Raw genomic sequence first — 23,370 nt, 5'->3', positions numbered from 1 at the left:
AATGATGTAATTATTGTCATGATGAAACAGTGATCTTTATTTAATATGTACTTAATGATCTGTTTTATCTACATCATGCAAACAAAGTTTGATAAATTCACTAATAAATGCACAGAAACATAAAACATGACCATCTCACTCGAATAATAAATGGTAGCAACATAGATTATTAAGATAAAATACGGAATATACAAGTAGAAGTAAATAGTTATACTCAATCATTTTTCATTGTATCTCAAATAATAGAATTATATAAAAATCATAATGCTACTATTACAATTATTTAATAAAAAAAAATCAACCCCAAAGTTAATGGATGGATGTCAGAGGGCAATGAATAGTAAGTTTTGAAACCTGAAAACGTTTCACAACTTTACAATTTCAAACATATATCCTAATGTTCACAAATTTTGCGAATTAATAAACAATAAATCAAATTTCTTTTTTAAGAATCAGAGTCAGAAGCTAACCAGGAGAATCAGCTAGTGCCAGAATCAGAGCTAGACTCGGTGCCTAGGGCAAATGAAGAACATGTTCCAGAGTTTTTGCCAGTGTCAGAGGTAGTACCAGTGCATGTGCCAGAGGTAGTACCAGTGCATGTGCCAGAGGTAGCACCAGTGCATGTGCCAGAGGTAGTACCAGTAAATGTGCTAGAGGTAACACCAGTGAATGTGCCAGAGGTAGCACCAGTAAATGTGCCAGAGGTAGTACCAGTGCATGTACCAGAGGTAACACCAGTTCATGTGCCAGAGGAAGTACCAGTGCATGTGCCAGAGGTAGCACCAGTGCATGTGCCAGAGGTAGTACCAGTGCATGTACCAGAAGTAACACCAGTGCATATGCGAGAGGTAGTACCATTGCACGTGTCAGAGGTTGCACCAGTGCATGTGCCAGAGGTAGCACCAGTGTATGTGCCAGAGGTAGCACCAGTGCATGTGCCAGAGGTAGTACAAGTGCATGTACCAGAAGTAACACCAGTGTATATGGCAGAGGTAGTACCATTTCATGTACCAGAGGTAGCACCAGTGAATGTGCCAGAGGTAGCACCAGTGCATGTGCCAGAGATAGTACGAGAGCATGTGCCATCACAAGGACATCAAGGTATCTATACTATTAGTATTATTTATGACTAGCAGAAGTTTTAAAAACTCTTTTGAAAAGACACCTTTTAGTTTGTAATTCAAGTTTTTTTTTCTATTTTTAACCGCTTTGCGTTATGTCCTGCATTTTGTTCACATTTGTTTTGTTTTGTTGTGTTGTGTTAGAGATTGTTTTTTAATGATAGAATAATATATAACACTACCAAAACCATTTTCCATGTCTTTTACGGTTTACAAACAATTGTCAATAGTCGGGTCAAAATATGAAAATATAGGGCCTAATGTTTTTTGATGTATTACAATAAAATATGGTCTCAAAAAACATTTGTCAATAGTTTACTCAAATCAGACTACCACAAAGTTTCAAAATTTGACGTTAAAAAAGATGGCCGCCAATTTTTAAAAATAGGTAAGAGAATGTTATATTTTTAAGCTTCGTCGTGGTTAAGGTGTAGAGTACAAAGTGCTGAAAGTAATGGCTAAATGATGCTATTCCATAATGTAACGACCAGTTTTATATTCATGAAATTTGCTAATAGACCTACAATCTAGATGTTTGTATGACCGTATGTATCATAATTATCCCAGATATTTTTACCAATGATATTGATCAACAAATTAATCACTTGATTGTATGTTTTTTTAGTTAATGTTTTAGTATTAGGACACATATTTTTATTTAACGAATTGCGTTAATTTATAAGGGTTTTAAAAATTATTTGTTACGATTTGCGTTGAATTTACGATTTGCAGCTCAACCTTGTAAACATAATTCTAACACAAATACATTAGATTAAATGTTTTCGTTGGTGACCTTGGATTAGATGCATTTTAACATGCAACACAACGTCTCTGGAATTTCTATTCTTTATGGAAATACTTGGTGTATAGTTTATTTGTTACAGATGTTATTGTGTTATAGTTCAAATCAAGGTAGTATGCTAAAGTAGATAAGGATATAATGATATGGTGATGGTGAACAAGACATTATAATATCAGAGTAGATAATGATAACGATATACACTTAAATTTATGATCGTTATATCAATTATTAACACAAATAGTGTTGAATAAAAAGAATAAATACATTGGGTAGTTTATATTGTTGTATTGAAGTAGACATTTATTATTATATTACTGTGTTTCATAAATTTCTAATCATAATCTGAAAAACTATCTGAAAAAAACTATGCTTTATACAATTTATACAAACAAATAATAATTGTTTTTTTGTTCCTTTGTACAGAATCAACCGAGAAAGAATTTCAGACAATGTTGGTACAAGTATCAAGCTGGTATGATAAGCATCATGTCCTTGATAAACTGAAGGTGTTGTGCAAAGACATAATAACATCATACAGTGATCTACAAAAGACGGAAAGCACGATGAAATTATTCAATTTATTGAAATCCTCTGGCCATCTTACCACTACCAACATTGATGTTATTCTAGATATGATTATTGTTACTAGAACCAATGGTGTTCTGGAAGCCAACGCACTGATAAAGAAGAAGTACGATGAAGTGGATCGTCCAGTAAAATCCTTCTCGCCGTATCGACAAAGGCTGATTAAATTCGGTAACGCACTTTCGAAGGAAAATATAACAAAGCTTGGTCATCTAAACGATGTTTCTGAAGATAACCAGTGGATTTTGATATTGAACCTTGAGCATATGGGTGTCCTCAACGAACACACAATGCAGTCTTTTATCAGAGATTTAAAGGCGAATGGGATAAATGCTGCTAAACAGTTAGAAGATTAGATTTAGCATTACACACTATTACCGATGTTAAGAATCGAATTCCAATAATATTTCCTAATAATAATTAAAACTTCAATCATAAGTTCAGTAGTAAATGAATGGTCTAATATTTTTCTTTCGTAGTCCACCTAAATCAATGATGTAAATAAGTTTTAAGATTAATAGACCACCTAAGTTAATGATGTAAATACGTTTTTAAAAAGTATTAAACTATTTAAACCAATGATGTAAATACATGTTAAAGAGTAAAACACACCTAAGTTAACGATGTAAGTAAGTAGTAGACAACGTGTCACATATTAACGTAATAAACTACTAACACGTTAACCGCCAACGTAACACACTTGGTTTCACGTTGATGGTTGTCTGTCCGTCCGTAATTTAATTCCAATTTGTAAACTGTTTTTAAAATATAAATGTTCAGATAAAATCCGTCCGTCATTTTTCTATATTTTAAACGTTTTAACATAATCAGGTATTTAACTAATTTTTTTTCTAAAAACATGGTGGCATAATTTTATCGCCGACTTGATTACAAGAAAATGCTTAATTGATTTCCAGTTATAAAATAAAAAAAAAATAATAATGGACGTTAGCGGTTCGTTTTCGGTCCTCGGACCTCAATATTGAAATTCGTAAGTCACCCTCACTTTCACTTTACTTTTACTCGCCCTATGACGTCATTGTCCATGGCAAGCCTGATTACCTTTTCTTTTGTGTATCTTATTTTTTATATTTGGGGTTTTTGATGTTGTGTGTGTTGTGTTTCTTGCATTTTTTATTTATTATTTTTGGTGTTTGTTTTGTCAGGCGCTTTGTAAAAAGCGCGATAAAAATGGAATATATATAAAAAATGGACGGACCGGCAATACTGTATTTTGAAAAATGAAATTAAACAAATGAAAAAATGTATTAAATCTAACTAAACTGAAAAAAGAGTCTAACCAAAATATTTAAGTAAGGTATGAGTTTTCGTCATCACGCTATCTTAAGACATTAATAGAAGAAGTACACATTCCACGTTGAAAAGCGTGTCTCAGATAATATTGCATTATCTAAATTTGGTCAAAAGAGTCAAAGATTTCAACCCAATATTCTATTAAACAACAGTTTATAATAATAATTGAAATACGGACAGACAGACAAAACAGACATCGACAGGTTAAAGTTTCATTCCCTACGTTTTTAATTTAAGGTCACAAACTACACTTAATGTAAAAATAAATACTATATGGTCCTATTGAGATAACTTTTTTTCGTCGTTAAACGGTTAAAAATGTAAAAGTCGAAGTCGATTCTAATAATTTTAGCGGTCCGCCATAAATCCCAACATGCATCGCGCGCGGATTGATATTTTCACCCACTTTTTGATCAATCGAGAGGCAAAATCAAATGGAAGACTCATAACTTTTCAGTGAAAATACTGAAAACACAACCAATTTCTTTGTATCAACAGATTCTGATAAAAACAGAAAGACATTAATGCAGCAACTATACGTCAGACTAGGCCTATAGCTAGCGTACGATGTTCGTACCTTACCGATGTTTACCAGCTAGGCCTACAAAACTAAGCCTGGCTAGGCTGGCCTAACGACCGTCCACGAGAGGACATTCACCGCGAGCTACTTAGGTAGTGCATTGTTTTTCTCTTTCTCTTTTTATCATAATTTACCATAAAACGTACATTTTAGAGGACTATTTGACCGAGGACCATATTTTTACAACGTATTATGGATGTACATATGATTTCAGTACAATCGCGAGATTAAGGATATCGCCGCACGCGATCGCCGTACAGCCGTCGCCGTAAATTGCTGTGACGTCACAGGTGCATAGCAAAAGAAACAATAAGATAAATCAACATTTATTTTTTTTACGATTAATTATTACAATTAAGTGTGTTTACTAGCAATTTTCGCGATTTGCCAGACTTTGCTAGAAAACTCTTGATGTAAATTTTACGATGCACCTGACGGCGATGGTTCTGAAATCATTATGTATATCTCTAATACGTTGTTAAAATATGGTCCTCAGTCAAGTTGTCCTTTAAGACAATGAATGACCTGGTTTAATGTTTTTAAAGTGATATAGGCCTATATGTATTATTTTTAAAAAACGTCACAAATTGTAGGGAATGGGTCTTTAAATGTTATACTATTATCACGTTGGTGGTTAATTTTGTTACATTAAACGTTAATCAGTGGTTGACTTTTGTTACGTTAGTGATTAATGTCTTAACTTCAACTTATATATTTATTTCCAAATCGTATGTGATTAAATAAGAGAATATATCACAAGAAATGAAGCAAAATATAATCATTGCAAAATGGTTGATATTTGTTATGTTAGTGGTTAATGTTACTTTCGTGATTTTTTTGTACATTTAGTGGTTAATGTTGCATTAGTTGTTGATTTTTGTAACAATAGTGGTTAATTTTACATTAGTGGTTGATTTTTACATTAAAGGGGGATTCTGGGTTTAAAATTGCTTTTAAATATCGTTTATTTATTAAATATAAAATATTATAACAATATAGACATGTCAGAATGAAGAAGTAATAACGATAAATTAAAAAAATTAAATTTCATATACATTTTAGGGTAAATTCATGGAAAGTCTGTTTTTCAGCAGCTTAGGGAAGCTCATTAATATTTATGAGATATTCACAAAATCACGTCATCAGTGGATTCCAAACTCGCGACGTCATGTACGTTGTGTTTGTCAACTAATTTACATCTCTCTCCCCCTGTCAAACGACGACCACCCGATCATTGTGAAATACATTTTTTGTAGATTTTCTAAGCTAGGCCTAAAGTGTAATAATAACAGTATTAGCATATATTTATTTGACATTTAATGAAATACAAAATTTAGTACAGGTTACGGAGTCATAAATGATATACTATTTTCATACCTCGAATAGTACAGATCGTATTATCGGCTTCACGTACTAGGCTAGGCCTAGCCTAAATCATTTTTTTTTCATGGCCCGGTGAGAGCCATTCTGACTAGGGATTCCATGCCACGATGGCTACGTTAAAACAATTTGGGGGCCCATCATGGGCTTAGCTAGCCTACTACTAAACGATTGGCCAATAAATAACAAAACTCAGTGGATTCCAAACCCATCCTATCAACCGAACTCCTAAACAATCTAAACCTAAAACATTCTACAAAATCGGCTGTAAATATTGAGGCAAAACAAGGTCCGATCGCCGTCCGCACGACGTATGGTGTCCCGATCGTCTAAGTAGGCCTAAAATAGGCCTAGTTTACTCTCCAAAAAAGCGGATACTGCATCAAGCAAGTAGACCAGGTAGTAGGAAGGAGACCGAGCCGATCCGGCCCAGTTAAAAATTGAGCTAGCTAGTGTAGTAGACCCATGCGAATTGATACTACTTGTTAAAATTAATAATACTTATGTTTACAAATATTCCAACTCTCTCATTCGAGCTATGTTATCTATACCATTCCGGTAGGTCGAGTCGACCTTCTATCAAATACTGTACATCGTTCATGTTGTGATTATAGACGGGGTATACTCGACCCGACCAGTTTGGTATTGTATACTGTATCTGCTTATCACGTGACGATGCCAGGCATGGGCAGAGAGAGCACGTGTATCGTCGTCTCGCTCTCCTCGCTCAGCAGGAATGTATACGCTACGCATCATTGATTTTGAAGGCTTTCCCTATGTCAGTGCGAAAATCGGCAAACGTAAAGTGCAAACATATCTAATTTTTCACTGTTTTGATGAATTTTCATAGAAAATTGACTTTATAAATGGGAAGACCGACTAAAATTACATCAGATAAGTATAATTTTACAAAAGTAATTGATATGGTTAATGATAACGAGTCGTCGGAAGATTGACCATTTCACGAATTTCCTATTCTGTAACACAGTGTCATATCGCCGTAGCTGCACTTGTAATCTGGCCTCATTTCACAGCCTTCGTTCTGCTTCACCGGGCGCTTATATAAATTGAAACTTTTACCGTTCAAGAGACAAACAGATATATTTTACATTTTTTACTATTCATTTTAAACCCGGAACCCCCCTTTAATAGTTAATGTTACATTATTGCGTGTGTGTTGTTAGTTGTTAATGTTACATTTGTGGTTGTTTGTTACGTTAGTGAGTGATACAGACCATCTAAGTTAATGGTGTAGATAACCACCTAAATCAATGATGTAGACATGTTTTGAAAGTATTAGTGAAAGTATTGTGCTATTCACATTACCGACTCACAGATAAGCAGTTTACAATTAAAAACAAAATAATATTCATGGATGATTCATATTGTAGCCGCATTGTAGACAAATCACTTCAGGTCCTTCAGACTAGCTGGTAAATTGTGATTTTTTGTTTTACTATAAACGGTTGAGGATGTTTAGTTTACAAATAAATGTAGTTTGCAAAAGAGTGTGTAACTTGACTGAAAAACTGTGAACTTCGCTGTATCGGCGGTGGGAACGCTGATGAGACAAATCTCTTCTGCTCCCTTTGATATATATATATATATATATTTTATTTGTGTAATTTGTGATTTATTTTGTATTTGTGTGTGTAAAGAATACGTCAATGCAGTACTTGTGATGCCTTTGTATTTTGATATGACATTGTTTATTTATTTTTTTATTGAATAAAGATACCGATATATACCTGTAAATTATAAGCAACGTTGTTAATTGATTGTTCTCATTATAGTCTCCTGATGAGTGAGTTGCACGACTCACGAAACAAGCCTGTAGAGACCAAACTGTAGTTTGTAATTCTTTTCCAGACTTATCGTGTGTTTTAGATTAGATGATACTGTAACTATCCGTTCTCGTCATATCTTTCGGTACCACCTGTCACTATGATGCCTTAATTTAGTAAATACTGGTAGGGGTGATCACAGGACAGATATTGCAGTTAAAAAACATCCTTTAGTACTCTTATTTGTCCAATAATAGATTACAATGACGCAGAAAGGAAGTCCAACATGTTTATTGTATAACGGAAGTTGTACCAAACTAGTTAATTTAAGTTTCAGGATACGGTGCTTGTTAAAGATATGAATTGTATTTATTAGCACTAATTGTTAAAATAAGGTACTGTATATATGGCAATAACAGTAGAGACATGGACTATGTGTTAGAGTTTACATATTTCTTACTCTGTCCAAACAGGAGTATCCGATGTATACAGCTACGTCCGACGTAATATTTAAAACCGTAAAGGCCTACTGAATGACTTATAAATATTCTGACATACAAACCATTGTAAGACTCCAATAGAATCAAAACTCAAAAAGTGAGTCGCTATGCCGATGTATGAGCACCAAATCGGCAATACGAACGTTTTAATTCGTAGTCCGTACTCTGACGTCATAACCTCTAATAATTAATTTCGATAGGGACACTGTATCTTAACGTGTACCTGCACGGAAATCATTAAGTAGCCTACCATACAAAAAGGAGGAAGGATGTATCTGTGTTTATATTGTTAATCTGACGTATACAAGAACATTTCTATTGGTTATGTTTCATTGTATTACTTTGAACCGGACGCATATTGTGGCTATAAAGCTTCGAATGGCAACACTTTGCATTTATCAACAGTGGGACAGTGGTGGCTTGAAAGGTAAGAGGTTGCTTATTAACATCTTTCAATTAACTTTTTGCCAGTTAGCAGGCCAGTTTAATTAAAGTGACTTCCTAACTTTGTTGCGCACTTTTTAGTACGTTCAGTATCTGTATAACTTTTATCCTTTTTAAATCTATGTTATGGATAAAACACCTTGTTTGAGGGTCGGGTAAAATATTAACAATAGGCTTTAATAATACTTCCGTCAAGTCACATTGCAGAGCAAAATACGTACAGCCTATATTCTCTTCTTAAGTTATATGCTTTGTGACAAAAAAATAACCCATTGAGTGCAAATATAGAAAATGAATAGCCGCTTCGTAGCAAATGTATGGGCTTTTAAGATGCAGCAGTTTAAAATTGAGTTTGTTTCAAAATGTAGGTATAATTATGGATAGACTTTCGTTGTTGACGTCAGCGTGCATTGTGACGTGGGTGTGTCTCGTAGTTACGAAACATTCAAATGCTACACCTCTGACCGTGGTAGCACCAGTCACTGATTTTGAAGGGGATACACACATTGACGAAGAAGATTTGAATTTAGAGGTAAGATCGCCCAATACGTTTCACATTACTGCAAAATAAAATATCACAATCAGTATATATTTTAAAAAAAAGGTGTAATTGATTCTGAAATGACTTATCAATAATACAGTTTTGTGTAAGTTATTATTGCAAACACGTGATAATAATAATGGCGGATTTGATTGTGTTAAAAAATGCACTTGCACTACCTCGACAAAATAAATAAATCGATGTACTGTATATTGCACTAAAACAACATTCAATATAAAAAGCTCTCTTTTAAAAATATTTTTCGTCTAAAATTTAATCCATTATTATTATGATTTGCCTAAATCAATACAAGTACAGTTTTGCCTTTACTTACAAGAGATACACAGGCCTTATAATCTATTATTTTCAGAGAGGAGAACGCGATGTTGGATCGGGTGATGAGCCTAAGTCTGAGAAAAAGACACTGGTAAGTACATTACTTATGTTTCTATTCTTGTTTAAAATAAGTGTTTGACAAAACAAGAATAATAATAAACATTCCTCACGTCAGATTGTTTCTTTTGTACCGAAGGAAATCAAACATTTTATGACAAGTTTATGCTTGTTGCTTGGGGCTACTGTTCTAATGCGTTTCAATTTAGTTTTTTTAACTTGAAAAATTGCGAATATGTTTTTTTTTAACATTACATTTACATCATTTCCTTATGTTTTGTTCACAGAGGAAACCCGAGATATCTAAGCTACAGATTCGTGGTCGTGTGACATCTAGATTTTCGAGTACCACTGTCACCAGTGTTCTCAAAAACCGAGCCGATGAAGCAGCGGAGGCCGTTTTTGTCATCAGACTTCCAGAAGAAGCATTTATTGCTAACTTTTCAATGTAGGTATATTATTAGAAAATAAAAAGAGGATAGTTTAAGGCAATTAGTGATTTGGAATAGAAATGTTTGCTTTGTTTACGTATCAACAGAATTGTAAAAATTACAATGAATTACAATGATAAACATTTCGGAAACGTTTTACAATTTTTTTGATAGCCTATGTCAGCTGCTGCTTTTATAGATTTTTTTCGAGAGCTTTATCAACTGTCGTAAGTGCTAATTGACACCGAAGTAGTTAAGGTGAATAATGAATAATTTTGTACTTTCGACAGCATACAATAGTTGAAACACTTCAGCTTTATTACACATTTTTGCAAACATATATGTCTTTGTTACGTTGTTTAAAAATGTGATTTTAAACGTTCTAGCTATATATATTTATACAGGTGAGTTTTTAAATATTAAATTAAAGTCTAATTACAAAATGTTGAAAAGCTCTCGAAAAAAAATCTTAAAAGCAGCAGCTGACTTACAAAATAATTGCAATGTGATTTTACTCTTTTCTCTGGTAAGATAAATGTTGTAATGTAACACTGCAACCGGAAGCCTCTTTCCCACCTCATATTAGCGCGCTTTCGATTTGGGACGGTAGACGAAGAAGACGGTAATTTAACAGGCTGTGTAACGTGGACGGGTTACACGTTCCACTCGTCATGGTCTGTTGCTGTCTCCTTTGTCTACACTCCCGAAACAAACAGACTTTTGTTCATTAGGCCTATTGTTGCGGCAGGTTTGATGTATGTATTTGAATAATAATTAAGTTTGCCACTACATTATAAGCATCATGTTTGTATAGATATTTTTTTTTTCAAAAATAAAAATACAGTAATGTAACAAGCATAGTTACATCCAAGGTGATTTGTTAAATGTTGGTATAACTATGTTTTAAGGGAAATAGATGGAGTTGTGTATCCCGCGAATATAGAAGAAAAAGAAAAGGCTCAAAAGATATACGATGACGCAAGAGAGAGAGGTCAAAGTGCAGGCCAAGTAAAACAAACGTAAGTATTATGAAGTATACTATAATACAAAACCAGTTTAATAGTCTTATAGTACGATACGTTGACGAGACTATTAAACAATCAATTTATTTACTCTTTAAAACTTAGGCCTACAGATTTGCTGAAACAGTAGTATGTCCTTTTGCTTAAACATACCACAATGATGTTAAAGAGAACAACATAAAACAATATTAATTTCTGTTAAATATGATTTTAATTGTAGTCTGAGTAAAGCAATTTCCGAATCACCTCATCTTATTGTTTAATATTCCATTATGTTTAAGGTCAGAAAAGGTAAATAGTTTTAAAGTATCTGTTAGTGTGGCCAAGAAAACATTCGTTACATTTGAACTGATATACCAAGAAATGCTGAGACGCAAAAATGGTTATTTTGAGCATCGAACAAGTATTCGCCCAGGACAGGTAAGTGCAATTTTACCCTGTTTTCTTAGTATCATCAGCAAAATCTAAATGTAGCTCAATCTAAAGGGTCTGAATACAACACATTATTCTAAAACAGAACAATTTTAAATATATATATATATATATTCATTTTCGTTTCAGCAAAAATTAATGGTTTGTATTCATTGAATGGGGAAATTATTTTATAATTCAACTAATAATATCTCAAATAAGGAATATATTTTTAAACAAAACAATAAATATTTGTGTAAGCAAGATACGAATTTGATCGATTTGGATATCATGGTGTAGAGAGACCATTCCACAGCATTGACATCTGGAGGCTAAATCCTAAGACAGAATGTGTCTCTTAGTTTGATATTGTCTAAAAAATCTGCCAACCCTTGTTCTTTTTTTTTAGATTGTTAAAAGTATTGACATGCAAGTGGCTATCCTTGAAAGTCAAGGATTGAAAGAAGTTAATACAAGCTGGGTCAGGGATGGAAATAAAAACGACGTAATAACAATACATGATGTTGGCGAAATAAAACTTAAAGGCAAAGATACACGATGTTTCATATCGTATGAACCAACTGCTGACGAACAACGAGAAGATTCAGAAGATGGACTAGAGGGGGATTTCGTTATCCGTTACGACGTTGATCATCCAAAAAGCGGAGGTGAACTGCAGGTAATATATTGATATTACTTGTACTTAGCTGCATCTTTATTTTGTTAATGTCATAGCTCGTTTTCCAGTCGTGACGGTTTAACCGTGATAAATTAACCTTCTGTCTGAGAATACGTCCAGGGCGAGAAATTACGCGACGAGGCAGAAATCATGAATAATGCATGAGATTACTTATTGTCTGTGTAAGCCTAAAGATAGACAAAACCTATTTCTTAAATATGACAACCTAAATAATCTTTCTCAACTATTATTACATCTACTATTTTGGTGGGATTCGAACCCATGGTTTCAATTCTATAAGTATATACAATGTCGCGCGACGCAAGCTGCTTTGCCGACAACCTATTTGATATATCTATGTCCATGCATATATAGAGCCTGTTACAACGGTCCTTAAGAAGCGGTCCTTTAATAGAGGTGGTGGTCCTTTAAAAAAGTCGTCACTGACAAGCGGTATGGTCGTTAAGAGAGAAGATCACTTCCAAGAGGTGGTCAATTATAAGAAGCGGTCCCTTAAACGAGACGGTGGTCGTTCTATAGAGGTCGTTGTGACTGGAGATAGTCGATTATGAGAATCGGTCCTTTAATAGAGAGAAAGGGTTTGTGGTTCCTTAAAAGAGGTGGTTAGGATAGCTAAGTAAAGATCGATGCATTGCACAAGGTTTAGACATTTTTGTAAAATATATAATAATTTTCTACATTAGCTGGCGATAGTAACTACATAAGCTGGGAGGCAAATGTTGTTACTACATAAGCTGTTGACCGTTTCTACATTAGTTGGTGTTGATTTTTATTTACTACATAAGCTGTTGGTGTTTCTACAATAGCTGGAGGTTTTACTACATACGCGGTGGATTGTTCTACATTAACGGTTGTTTCGACATTAGCTGGCGTTTTCTACATTAGCGGTTGTAACAGAGTCCATAAAATGTAGATTTCTGTCGAGTACGTCGAGTAATAAACGATTCGCGTCCTGGACCAATTGAAAGCTCGCTGATTTATCAAAACAATGTAACTGTTTGTTTAAATATACCTACACAACGTTAAGCTCTGTCTACACGTACTATCAAACATTTATGGGACAAAACAGCATGATGTGTGCCATGGACATGATGTCATATCACTACCATGTTTTGCCAAACTAGTAGACAGAGCTATACTTTCAAAAAGTCTAACATTGGATGTATTTAATTTTTTATTTTACAGATTGTGAATGGCTATTTTGTCCATTACTTTTCACCAGAAGGTCTTCCAGTGGTTCGTAAGAATGTTGTGTTTGTTATTGATGTCAGTGGATCAATGAATGGACGGAAGATTCAGCAAACCAAGGAAGCTATGTACACGATTTTAGATGATATGAGAGAAGTTGACTTTTTTAATATCGTAACTTTTACTGATATTACAACCACATGGAAGAACACGCTTCAGCAAGCAACTTCTACAAATATTCAACGTGCTAAGAAGTTTGTAAAGTCATTAACCGCCCTCTACGGTAGGAGTTCACTTTTCCCTGATGAACCTGATGCCTAAGCTGGAAATACGTCGCCCTCTATTGACTAATATTAATTATTATGATGATTTAGGCCTAGGAATAGACATTCATAAATAAGTCAGTACCTATACAACACAACCCTGAAATAATCAGAATCTGCAGGTGTTATGAGATAGTAACTGACTAGCTGACACATTCACGTTATAACTGGTTTGTAGATAGAACCTACTGGCGCGTTATTTAATACCTCGATTCATTACTAGGTGAATTGCGATAGTCAGTGAGAATCTATCCCATGACTGTACTACCAAATAGTAACAGTTTTTTTGGTCACTTTTTGTCATTACTAATAAACAATAGTATAGTCATGTGACGGGATTTTTCTATAGTCACAACCAGATATACTTTCTTCATCAGTGCCTCTATGAATTGGTGACTAGTTGGGAGCAGGAACGCTGCCGTTTTGATTTCACAGAAAGTATTCACGATTTTTTTTTCTTCTTTTTTGTCTATAGGAACAAATCTAAATGAGGGACTGATAGATGGTATACAACTATTACAGAGGCTCACAGAAAACACAGAAGACAGCATACATGGGGTGTCCATGTTGATCATGCTGACTGACGGGCAGCCAACGAATGGTGAAACCAGACTAAACGTTATAGAAAAAAATGTAGAACAAGCAATAGATGGAAAGTATTCTCTTTTCAACCTTGGCTTTGGTGACAATGTTGATTTCACTTTTCTAGAGAAGTTAGCTTTAAGAAATCGTGGCCTAGCAAGAAAGATATACGATGACTCAAAGGCTAGCGTTCAACTTGAAGGGTTCTTTGATGAGGTTGCAACACCTCTTCTTTACAACGTCGTTTTTAATTACCCAGAAGAGATTGTGGAAATCAACAGCTTAACTCAGACGACTTTTCCAAATTACTTTAAAGGCACAGAACTAGTTGTTACTGGAAAGATAAAAAAAACGCATATGAGTAATGAGGTCCTTGAGATGACAATTGGTGCGAATTCCGTCGAGACTGCTATTGAATTTCCACTATCAGTTGAAACGGAAGTGGTAAGTAATATTAGTAAAACAGCACACTCTTAACAGTTCCAAATGTTACCTAGTTAAATTGTATCATTCAGTGATTGAGATCAGATGGTTTATCTGTGGCTGCGACACAATCAGTTCACAATGTCCATTTACAGACACCACGTGCGTGCGCAGAAAATATATACATACAGTACTGTTGGTATTTTATCGCAGCCAGACGTAAGATCAAAGGACTGTCACGTGTTCCTATCCTAGCAAGGCAAACTTAGTGTCTTGTTGTTAGATTACATTGCATAAACATAGAACGTACTGAAGTCATTTCCTTTTATTACAATCTATACAAGATTAAACATAAACGTCAGACAAAAAAATACTAACTAATACGCATACGAATACAATTGATATGAATACCGTGGTAATGTCGTGTTGTAAATTTCAAAAATTCAATTTATTAATTGATTCTTATCTTTTGTATAGGTTCCGGAACTACTGCTCCACAAATATGCAGTTGATGATTTTGCTCAACGGCTATGGGCTTACTTGTCAATAAAAGACATGCTACAGAGAAGAAGTATCAGTAACAATGTCACCGAAAAAGACGAATTAAAAGAAAAGGCTCTGCAGTTATCACTTGAGTACCATTTTGTAACTCCTTTGACCTCATTAGTTGTTGTTAAGCCGGATGAAGATAAGAAAGAATACGTGCAGGATGAAATAAATTCACCATCAGAAGAACGAGAAGTACAGCCGTCTCAAAGTGGGGGTAAATAAAATCAGTACTTAATTTAAATATTGATAAACGGTATTGTAATGGATTTTCGTCGTATAATGGATTTTAGCTTTACACTTACGATTGTGTCCTGGGACGTTCCTGGGCCACTCCATGACAGAATCAGATCCAAATTATTTGAGCCTGATTGACCATGCGTTCCAACCGATGGCCAGGGGAATTATTTTACTCTTCATTTTGTCACAGTTCACTGCATAAGCTAGCCCAAACATTAAAGTCACTCCTGGACCCGCCTTAAGAGGTGGTCCAGGTATGCATCCGGCTCAGGACCGGCCAGACTATATGAAGTGTTTACACTTATAGATTGTCAAATCGTAAGTGTAAAGAAGCTGACAAACTAGACTAAATCTCTGACTACACTATCAAACTAGTTTGACAAAAAAATGTGTGTGCCCAAATATGGTAGTAATATGACATCATCATGTCTTTATAATGGCACATTACAGTTGTTTGTCACATTCATAACGTTTGATAGTGTAGACTGAGCTTTACAGCCGAAAGAGACACAAGCATCTTCTAACATTATCTCCGGTAACGATTAGAATCATGACGTTAAAATATAGCACAACTGTGACAATTGACGATGTCAGCTAATATTATTATTACCATTATTCATTTTTAGTAAATCAACTTTCAATTATTTGTGTTTAGGATCATTTGCAAGAATGTCCAGTCAAATTCAGGCCAGTCCAGTTAGAGGACCAGGTATAGTATACATACTTAATAAACATTAAAACACATTTTTCTTCTAAAAATGAAAGGCTGCGCATCTTTGGCATAGCACAAGTAAATGTGCATAAAACAATTTTAGCTTATCGAGGGAATACATTGTTCTGTTAGAAAGAGGCTTTATGGACTTGAAATTATTCAATTAGAAATGTTGATACGTTTATATCACCAACCAATTCTGCTACAGTCAATAGGTGGTATCTGTAAAACTATAGCAAGTTACACACGTTGTTGTCTACATAATGCTGTACTTTTAACACACCGTACACTGTTCTGTATTACATACAGTAGAATATAGATAACATCATATTTGATTTGAAATGTGGTTAATACAAAACAGATAAAGCAGAATAGTTTTACAATTTTAGAAAAAAAAATGGGGTGTTTATTGGTTTGGGTGTAATAATGGAACACGTTTAGTCAAATAAATTCCCCCTAGTTATGTAATGGACAAATGCAACAAAATTATTATCAAGAAGTGACCAAATACTGTAAAAATTGTATCTGTGGTTAATATTGCTAATACTGTCAGGTGTAAATGTACTTGACAAAACTGGGTTTCCATAAATGATCAATTCTAAATTATTTGCATTTTTTCCAGGTCATCCTTCATCACAAATGCAACCCAAACGTAAACAATGTAAGTGTGTAACAAGTTGTTATTAACAATAGCAATAGCGGTACTAAAGGTACAGAGACACAACTTTTAACAGATGCCGATAAATGTTCGCAAAAATACAAATACTGACATCAGTAAAACAATTGTAGTTAATCATACATTGAACAATGCTGCAGTCGCGTACTCAAATAGTTTTTACTGACCAACCGACCGACCAACCGACCGACATAGTGAGCTGTATATTCGCGTTGCACGCGACTAAAAATACCATGTGGCTATAAAAAGAAACGTTAACTGTATCAGATCGGGTTTTAGTAAAAGAATGAATAATATATTGGTGTTGGTAATAGTTCTTAATTTAACCTAATTACAAGTGTGTTTTGATAAAAAAAATTCAAAGTTTACTCTAATATTATCTTTTTATTTAACTTAAACTGATTTCAAAAGAAGGCATATGACAATGCCTTCAAGAGTAAATGACAAAAAGGCCATATATATGACTGCAGTCACGTGCTCTAGTTAGTGTTTACCGAACAACCGACAAATCAACCGACTGACCAATCAAATAAATTGCGTTGCGTTGCGCGGAATGAAAAAGCCTGATATACTTTTGCTAAATATGTGTAGTGAACAAAATAACAAAAAAGCCTAGGGCCTACCCAGCCTGTACTTTACCTGCAAAAGAAAGATAAACACAAAGAATGACGAAAACTATTATTGGTAAATATTAGTAAACAAATTAATGTAAACCAAGAAAAACTGTCATTTTCTTTATAATTTTAGATTAATGTAGCAATATTAGATCGTATAAAAAATTCAGGTAGTTAACTACCCTCCAGCCCACTATGTCGGTTGGTTGGTTGGTCGGTCGGGAAACACTAGCTCAAATTTGCGCACGCGACTGCAGCCATGTCTATGGCCTTGTTACTTTACCATCTTGTTTTAACTTCCCAGCGATTTGACTAATAAGTGTCATCATGGTTTAATCTTTGGACCTTTTATTTCCGAAAAAAAATTAGAAAACATTTAAATAATAATAATATGCTATTTATAATAAATACAATACAGCAACTTTTAAACACTTTTCTTTTTTTACATTGCAGGGAAATCGTTTGGTAAGTGTTAATGTGTTTATTTTTGAATATTTATTATAATACCAAACTGAACTATGGTGATCGAACTTTTGCAGTTGCATGTTCTAATCTGTGGACAAATCTTTCTAATCCAATTCCAAATACACCTTCTATCGAAGTTTTCTAAACCTTTTTAACCCTATCTGTTTTGTTAGTTGTAATTTCAATCTGTTTTCTCCCATCTTTATTTGTAAGCGCTTTGAACATTCTGTTGATCTGTTGATCGCTATTATAAATTAAAAACATTAACATGTGTTTAGACCCTACTCAACATCAGTTGCTGATATTATAACAGGTACCGTGTTAAACATACTACAAAAAATAGCATTTTTTGTTTTTGTTTTTTTAGTTTTTAAAGAATAGATTTAAAATATGAGAATAGATAATAGAGGTATTGTCCCACTAAAAAAACTAAAAACTGAAAATGAAAATTAAACTTTGAACAGGCCATATTTAAAGTTAAATACTTCCATAGACAAAAACGATAACAAAATAAAGTTGTCACTTATAAAATGACAAAATAAATCAAATAACAACTAATAACTACTATATTCAAGTAAATATTCTGTTTTTGATTGATTTTTTGGTGAAAGTGGATAAATATATACATGTAGATTTGTGTATAGTAAATTTCTACAAAAAGAGAGATATGTATATTATAATTATGCAATAATTGTCTAACTATTTTGTTATTAGCTGATGGCGATCCTCACTTCATGGTTAACGTCCCACATTCAGATCTGTACGTTTGTTTCAATATTATGGGATCTATTGGAGACACTTACAGATTAATACAAGATCCAGAAAACGGTAAGATATAGTGTTACATTGTAATACATCATGTTGTACCAACGATACAAAATAATGATAAAGAATAGCCCTACTTAAACTTTAACACCACGTGCCAGTGTTTACAAAACATTTTCCCACGCATAAAAATGTCATTTATAGGGCGTCATCGCCGCCAAAGTTATTAAAGAATAAAGCAATAACTATAACAAGTAATGTACACTATCCGATCAAATCAATCAAGATATACTAATCAATTTTACAGCATTATTGAATAACCATAAAAAGAAAGCGCAATGCTGAAAGTAATGATCATTAATATTTTATTTATTATCAATATTATTATTATCTTCTGTATTATTATAACTATGTTGTAAATTACATGACATGGTCTTGACCGTCTTTCTTACAAAGGTATAACGGTTACTGGTAATATTATTGAAGAGCCGTTCGTTCGACCAGGAAAACTTAAAAAGCGTTCATACTTCGGCGAAGTAACGTTCGAGCTTGGAAAGAAAACAATAACAGTAAACCCGTCGGAAATAATCTTTGATGGAATCCATGAGTTTTCCTGGGATTATGATGTATCGATTGGGTCTCCTGATTTGTCACTTTGCATCGAGGGCCACCGGTTCGCTCGAATATACGTTGGCGAAAACATTACATTGGTGGCATTGCGACATGCTGTTACTGGGGAAAATATCATGAAAGTTGGATATATGGGAGTGTACATTGAAAATGGAGAAGGTCTGTCAAGCAAAGTCCATGGACTCATTGGTAAGAAAGTGTACATCATTTATAAACGATTTAAATGACAATCTATTTCTTATACTACTAGGAAATATTTTGTTTCTCTTTGAATGAATTTTACCTATTTTTATTTCTTCGTTTTAAGCCTTTCCCTAACAAGTAAGGCCTATTTATAAGAAATTTATACATTTCTTCTTCTTTGTCCTTCTTTCTTTTTAAGTTTTATTCTGTATATTGAAATATATTCTTATTTCACAACAAATACTATTTCGCCCCTTACATTTTGTTTTTTTCTTTTACAATCAATATATTATTGAATTTTATATTTTCACGGATGAATGTATATTTATTATTACGAAAATATCCTTTAGGATGGGAAAACTCACGGGTCTACTTAAAAAGGAAACAAGACACAATAATTCACATTGGGCCAAACCCTTCTTGAACAAACATTAACGCGCTGCACACACTGCCTACGTGTCAGGCAAGTTGGTTCTAGGTATAACCCAATCTGACTTTCCTGAATACATTATCACTTAATACATAAATACTAGAGGATATAGAGTGAGTTTATCTAATTCATGAAGCATTGTTATTTTACAGGCCAATTTCAGGACAAAGAGATGCTGGTTGAGAACGAAAGCATCCGAGTTAATGAAGATTTCGAAGTTCATGCCACACTAAAAGTAGAATCTCGTCAAGTAACCGTTACTAAACAGTATCGCATGGTACCTGCGCTTGTACAAAAACAACCATGTTGGTTTGCAGGCGACAACGCAGCCGGTTTGATTGACGGCCATCATACTGACTACTTGCAAAAACAAATATAGTTTTGTAGATATTGTTCATTACCTTTCAATAATTGTTAAATATCGTATAACTGTATTAATAAATAAGTTTTCGCAGGACCTATTAAACGTTAACTTTAACGCTATTTGTAAACAAATCGATCTGCGCGTGCGCATGCATTACAGCAACCTTTGGTTACGTACGTCGAGAACCTTATTTCTGAAAAAAAGCGTCAATGAAAAACGTTAACCGAAGGGTATCGAAACATGGAAGAATCAAATTAAATTATTAAGAAAACAATGGTTAATTTAAAGTTATGTTTTTAATGAACCCAAATAATAAGAATTGTTCATCGAAATTTCCTATTTGTCAGCCAATATGCATGATTAAACAAGCATAGCTAGGCCTAGTATCTAGGCCCAAGATATTCCATGATTTGTTTTAATACGAGCGACGTATATTGCGTGCGCGACATATGCGTTGCGTTCTACACTTCCCGTCGAAGAGAAATCAAAAAATAGTACGTTGCGCAACTTTTGGCTGAACTACGTTGTTATGCAAATGAGTAGAGTGTTGACGTCATCCGTTAAAGTTAACTTTACGTGCTCATGCGAAAACTCCCTAATATCTCCTGCATGTCTTTATCAAACAAATGATGATGAACACAAAAATGTCTGTTGCTTCTTTAGTATGTTATTAGTATCACCAAGTTTTTAAACTGCTAATTAATATAATACCCAGATAAGACATATAGCCACAATCGGATTATTTAGACAATTCTGAGGCCTAAATACTAAATAAACTCATTGTTTTTTAAAACATTAAAAAATATACCTAAACCAATATCTAACATGAACGTTAAAAATGTTATCAATTACATAAAAGTATGCATTTTGACGTATTATAGTCTATTTTGATCAATAAAATTGATAATAGTAAACCATTGTGTGTTTTTTTTAACTAAATAGTATATTATTTTAATAAAAATGCATTCCTATTATTACAGTGAGCAGTGTACGTTTTTTTCCTAATCGCTCAAGGTAGTTTACAATAAACATTGACTTATCTTTCAACAAGTTTCAACATGTATTCAATTTACAACTTTATAAATACATCAAGACTTTTCCCAATCTCTCAAGACAGTTTTTTTTTCTCTTTTGTAAAATGTTATAACTACAAGAGGAGTTGTAAACAATTGCCATTTGTAAAATGTTTATTACAATGAAACTGACTTAATTTATTATTAACTTATCATCTTCGGGGGTGGAATTAAATATTAGAAATTCGGATAAGATACATACTTATGTGAACTGTTACGGGACGGTACCGAAAGAGGCAGAAATCAATTTAATTGTTTGATGGGATGATTTCCAGGTCCTTGTTTTTTGTGTAAATTGCTCAAAATTAATGATTAATTAATTGGAAATAGCTTGACACAGGTTGACATTTTTTGGATCAGCCGGAAGATGGCATGTTTCTAATAAATGGGAAGTAGTTTATACTGTATGTTTACAAATTACTAGTAGTTCAACAGAGGAGAATATTTGGCCATACACCTTACAAATGTTACATAAATAAATATATTTCTGTACATTTATCATATTTCACTTCTACTCTGGTTTTTATCTGAATTTATGTTTGCTTAATTAAGCAATACTATAGAACGCCTTACTTTGATTTAACGGTTTTGTTTTCAACTTTGTTAAAGGAGATTATAACTTAAAGTTATTTTTTTCAACTCAAATAATCTCTTTTCGTACAATTGCTCATTCATTTATACTTGTTCATAATACTTTATTTACTTTTTAGTAATACATGAAAAATAAATAAAATATTACATTACATCATTATATTCTTAAACGTATTTATTATTTACTTAGTTATTATTATTGTAGGAAAACAAATTAGATTCCTCCTGTCTATTTTAGAAAAACGAAATAATCTTTAATGTTGTAAATTGGTAATAGCACCATTCTTGTATGCATACACTTCAACGACGAATATAGAGATATTAGTTACCAGTGTGAAGTATCTTTTTTTAGAATAGACATTCGTTTATTATTGTTATGACGTCATCATGGATCATGCCGCATGGGGAGAAAATAAGTCACAAATGTGTTCGTTACATGACGACATTAACTAGGTTTTAGAACTAAATTTAGGTTAATTTCTAGGTTGAACGTGTCAAGTCACCGATGTCAATCGCGTAGTATAACTAGTATTAACAGAGGTTTATAGTTTCTAGAATGCGAATAAGGCCACATATAATCACTAGCTTTAATTGTAGTAATGATTTCAATACAATTATTTTCTGTTCAGTGAAATTTCTATATTAAAGCTTGATACCAAAACGACGAAATACAAGAACATAAAAGTGACACAATTAGCTTGTCCAATTTCATTCAGTCATTCAATTTTTTTATTTTGGAATATCATAATAATGCTCATATCCATTAGCAAACGAATAACATACTCAAATATATAGAAAACCCTAAGAAAGCATCGTACAGAGAACTGAACCTAGTAAAGTACCAATACCATAAGCTATAGATAATCTGAACTGTAGCTTGTGATTGGCCAAAATTATTCGCGTCACGCGAATGTCCTTGCGTTGCGAGTTTTTAATAGATACATTCATGTTATTCCTTTTTTCTCTTCAAAGAAATACTAGCTATTCGGAGTTCAAGTTCTACAGTGAAATTGTGTTTGCCTAGACTACTTAATGTAACAGACTAACTAGATGCATTAGGCTCTTAATGTGTATGCGATGTATGAATGTGAGATAATAACTTTATTTGTAATAGTATAATATCTGGGACGATGTCGTGTGACATATCCGATCATCTACCAATATTTGCAATTTTTGAAAATAACAATGACATTACTTCTAATGATAAGCATTATTATAAATCAAGATGTTATAAGCATTTTAACAAAAATTATTTTTTAAATGATTTATCTAACATGTCATGGTAATCGGTTTATTTATGCAATGATACAAACTTGGCCTACGATAGATTTAATACTAAATTCAAAAATATTTGTGACAAGCATGCGCCAATAAGAACGATGTCATTAAATCATGTAAATAAGAAAAAACCATGGATCACACGAAATATTAAAAAATCTATTAATAAAAAAAAGATGTACCAGAAACTAATTAAAAGTAAATTTTATAATTCTGATTTTATGAAATATAAAAAATACCGAAATACCCTTACAAAGAAATTATTATATGTTTTCAGCT

The 23,370-nt window shown here is 33.3% G+C and overlaps 3 protein-coding genes across 3 annotated transcripts in view; all 3 read left to right on the top strand.

The window, feature by feature from the left end:
* LOC144856252 (uncharacterized) overlaps positions 1-972 on the top strand; it is a 331,955-nt gene extending 330,983 nt beyond the window's left edge. The window contains exons 25-26 of the mRNA XM_078714200.1: positions 451-920; positions 967-972. Coding sequence (XP_078570326.1) covers positions 451-920; positions 967-972 — 476 coding nt within the window. The remainder of the gene's footprint in view (positions 1-450; positions 921-966) is intronic.
* LOC144856295 (uncharacterized) lies at positions 968-3,530 on the top strand. Its single transcript, XM_078714248.1, has 2 exons — positions 968-1,101; positions 2,347-3,530. Exons 1-2 carry the CDS (start codon positions 984-986, stop codon positions 2,862-2,864), a joined length of 636 nt encoding a protein of 211 aa, XP_078570374.1. The 5' UTR covers positions 968-983; the 3' UTR covers positions 2,865-3,530.
* A 4,952-nt stretch (positions 3,531-8,482) lies between these two features.
* On the top strand, positions 8,483-20,627 carry LOC144856251 (inter-alpha-trypsin inhibitor heavy chain H3-like). Its single transcript, XM_078714199.1, has 16 exons — positions 8,483-8,493; positions 8,879-9,042; positions 9,422-9,478; positions 9,732-9,892; positions 10,784-10,894; positions 11,179-11,317; positions 11,718-11,987; positions 13,194-13,479; positions 13,995-14,545; positions 15,002-15,287; positions 15,966-16,019; positions 16,645-16,683; positions 17,754-17,777; positions 18,492-18,605; positions 18,999-19,361; positions 19,938-20,627. Exons 2-16 carry the CDS (start codon positions 8,887-8,889, stop codon positions 20,162-20,164), a joined length of 2,838 nt encoding a protein of 945 aa, XP_078570325.1. The 5' UTR covers positions 8,483-8,493; positions 8,879-8,886; the 3' UTR covers positions 20,165-20,627.
* The last annotated feature ends 2,743 nt before the right edge of the window (positions 20,628-23,370 follow it).

Source organism: Antedon bifida, chromosome 11 (genome assembly GCF_963402885.1).
Source record: "Antedon bifida chromosome 11, ecAntBifi1.1, whole genome shotgun sequence".
Taxonomy (NCBI): domain Eukaryota; kingdom Metazoa; phylum Echinodermata; class Crinoidea; order Comatulida; family Antedonidae; genus Antedon; species Antedon bifida.
This window is presented reverse-complemented; position numbering and strand designations above follow the sequence as displayed.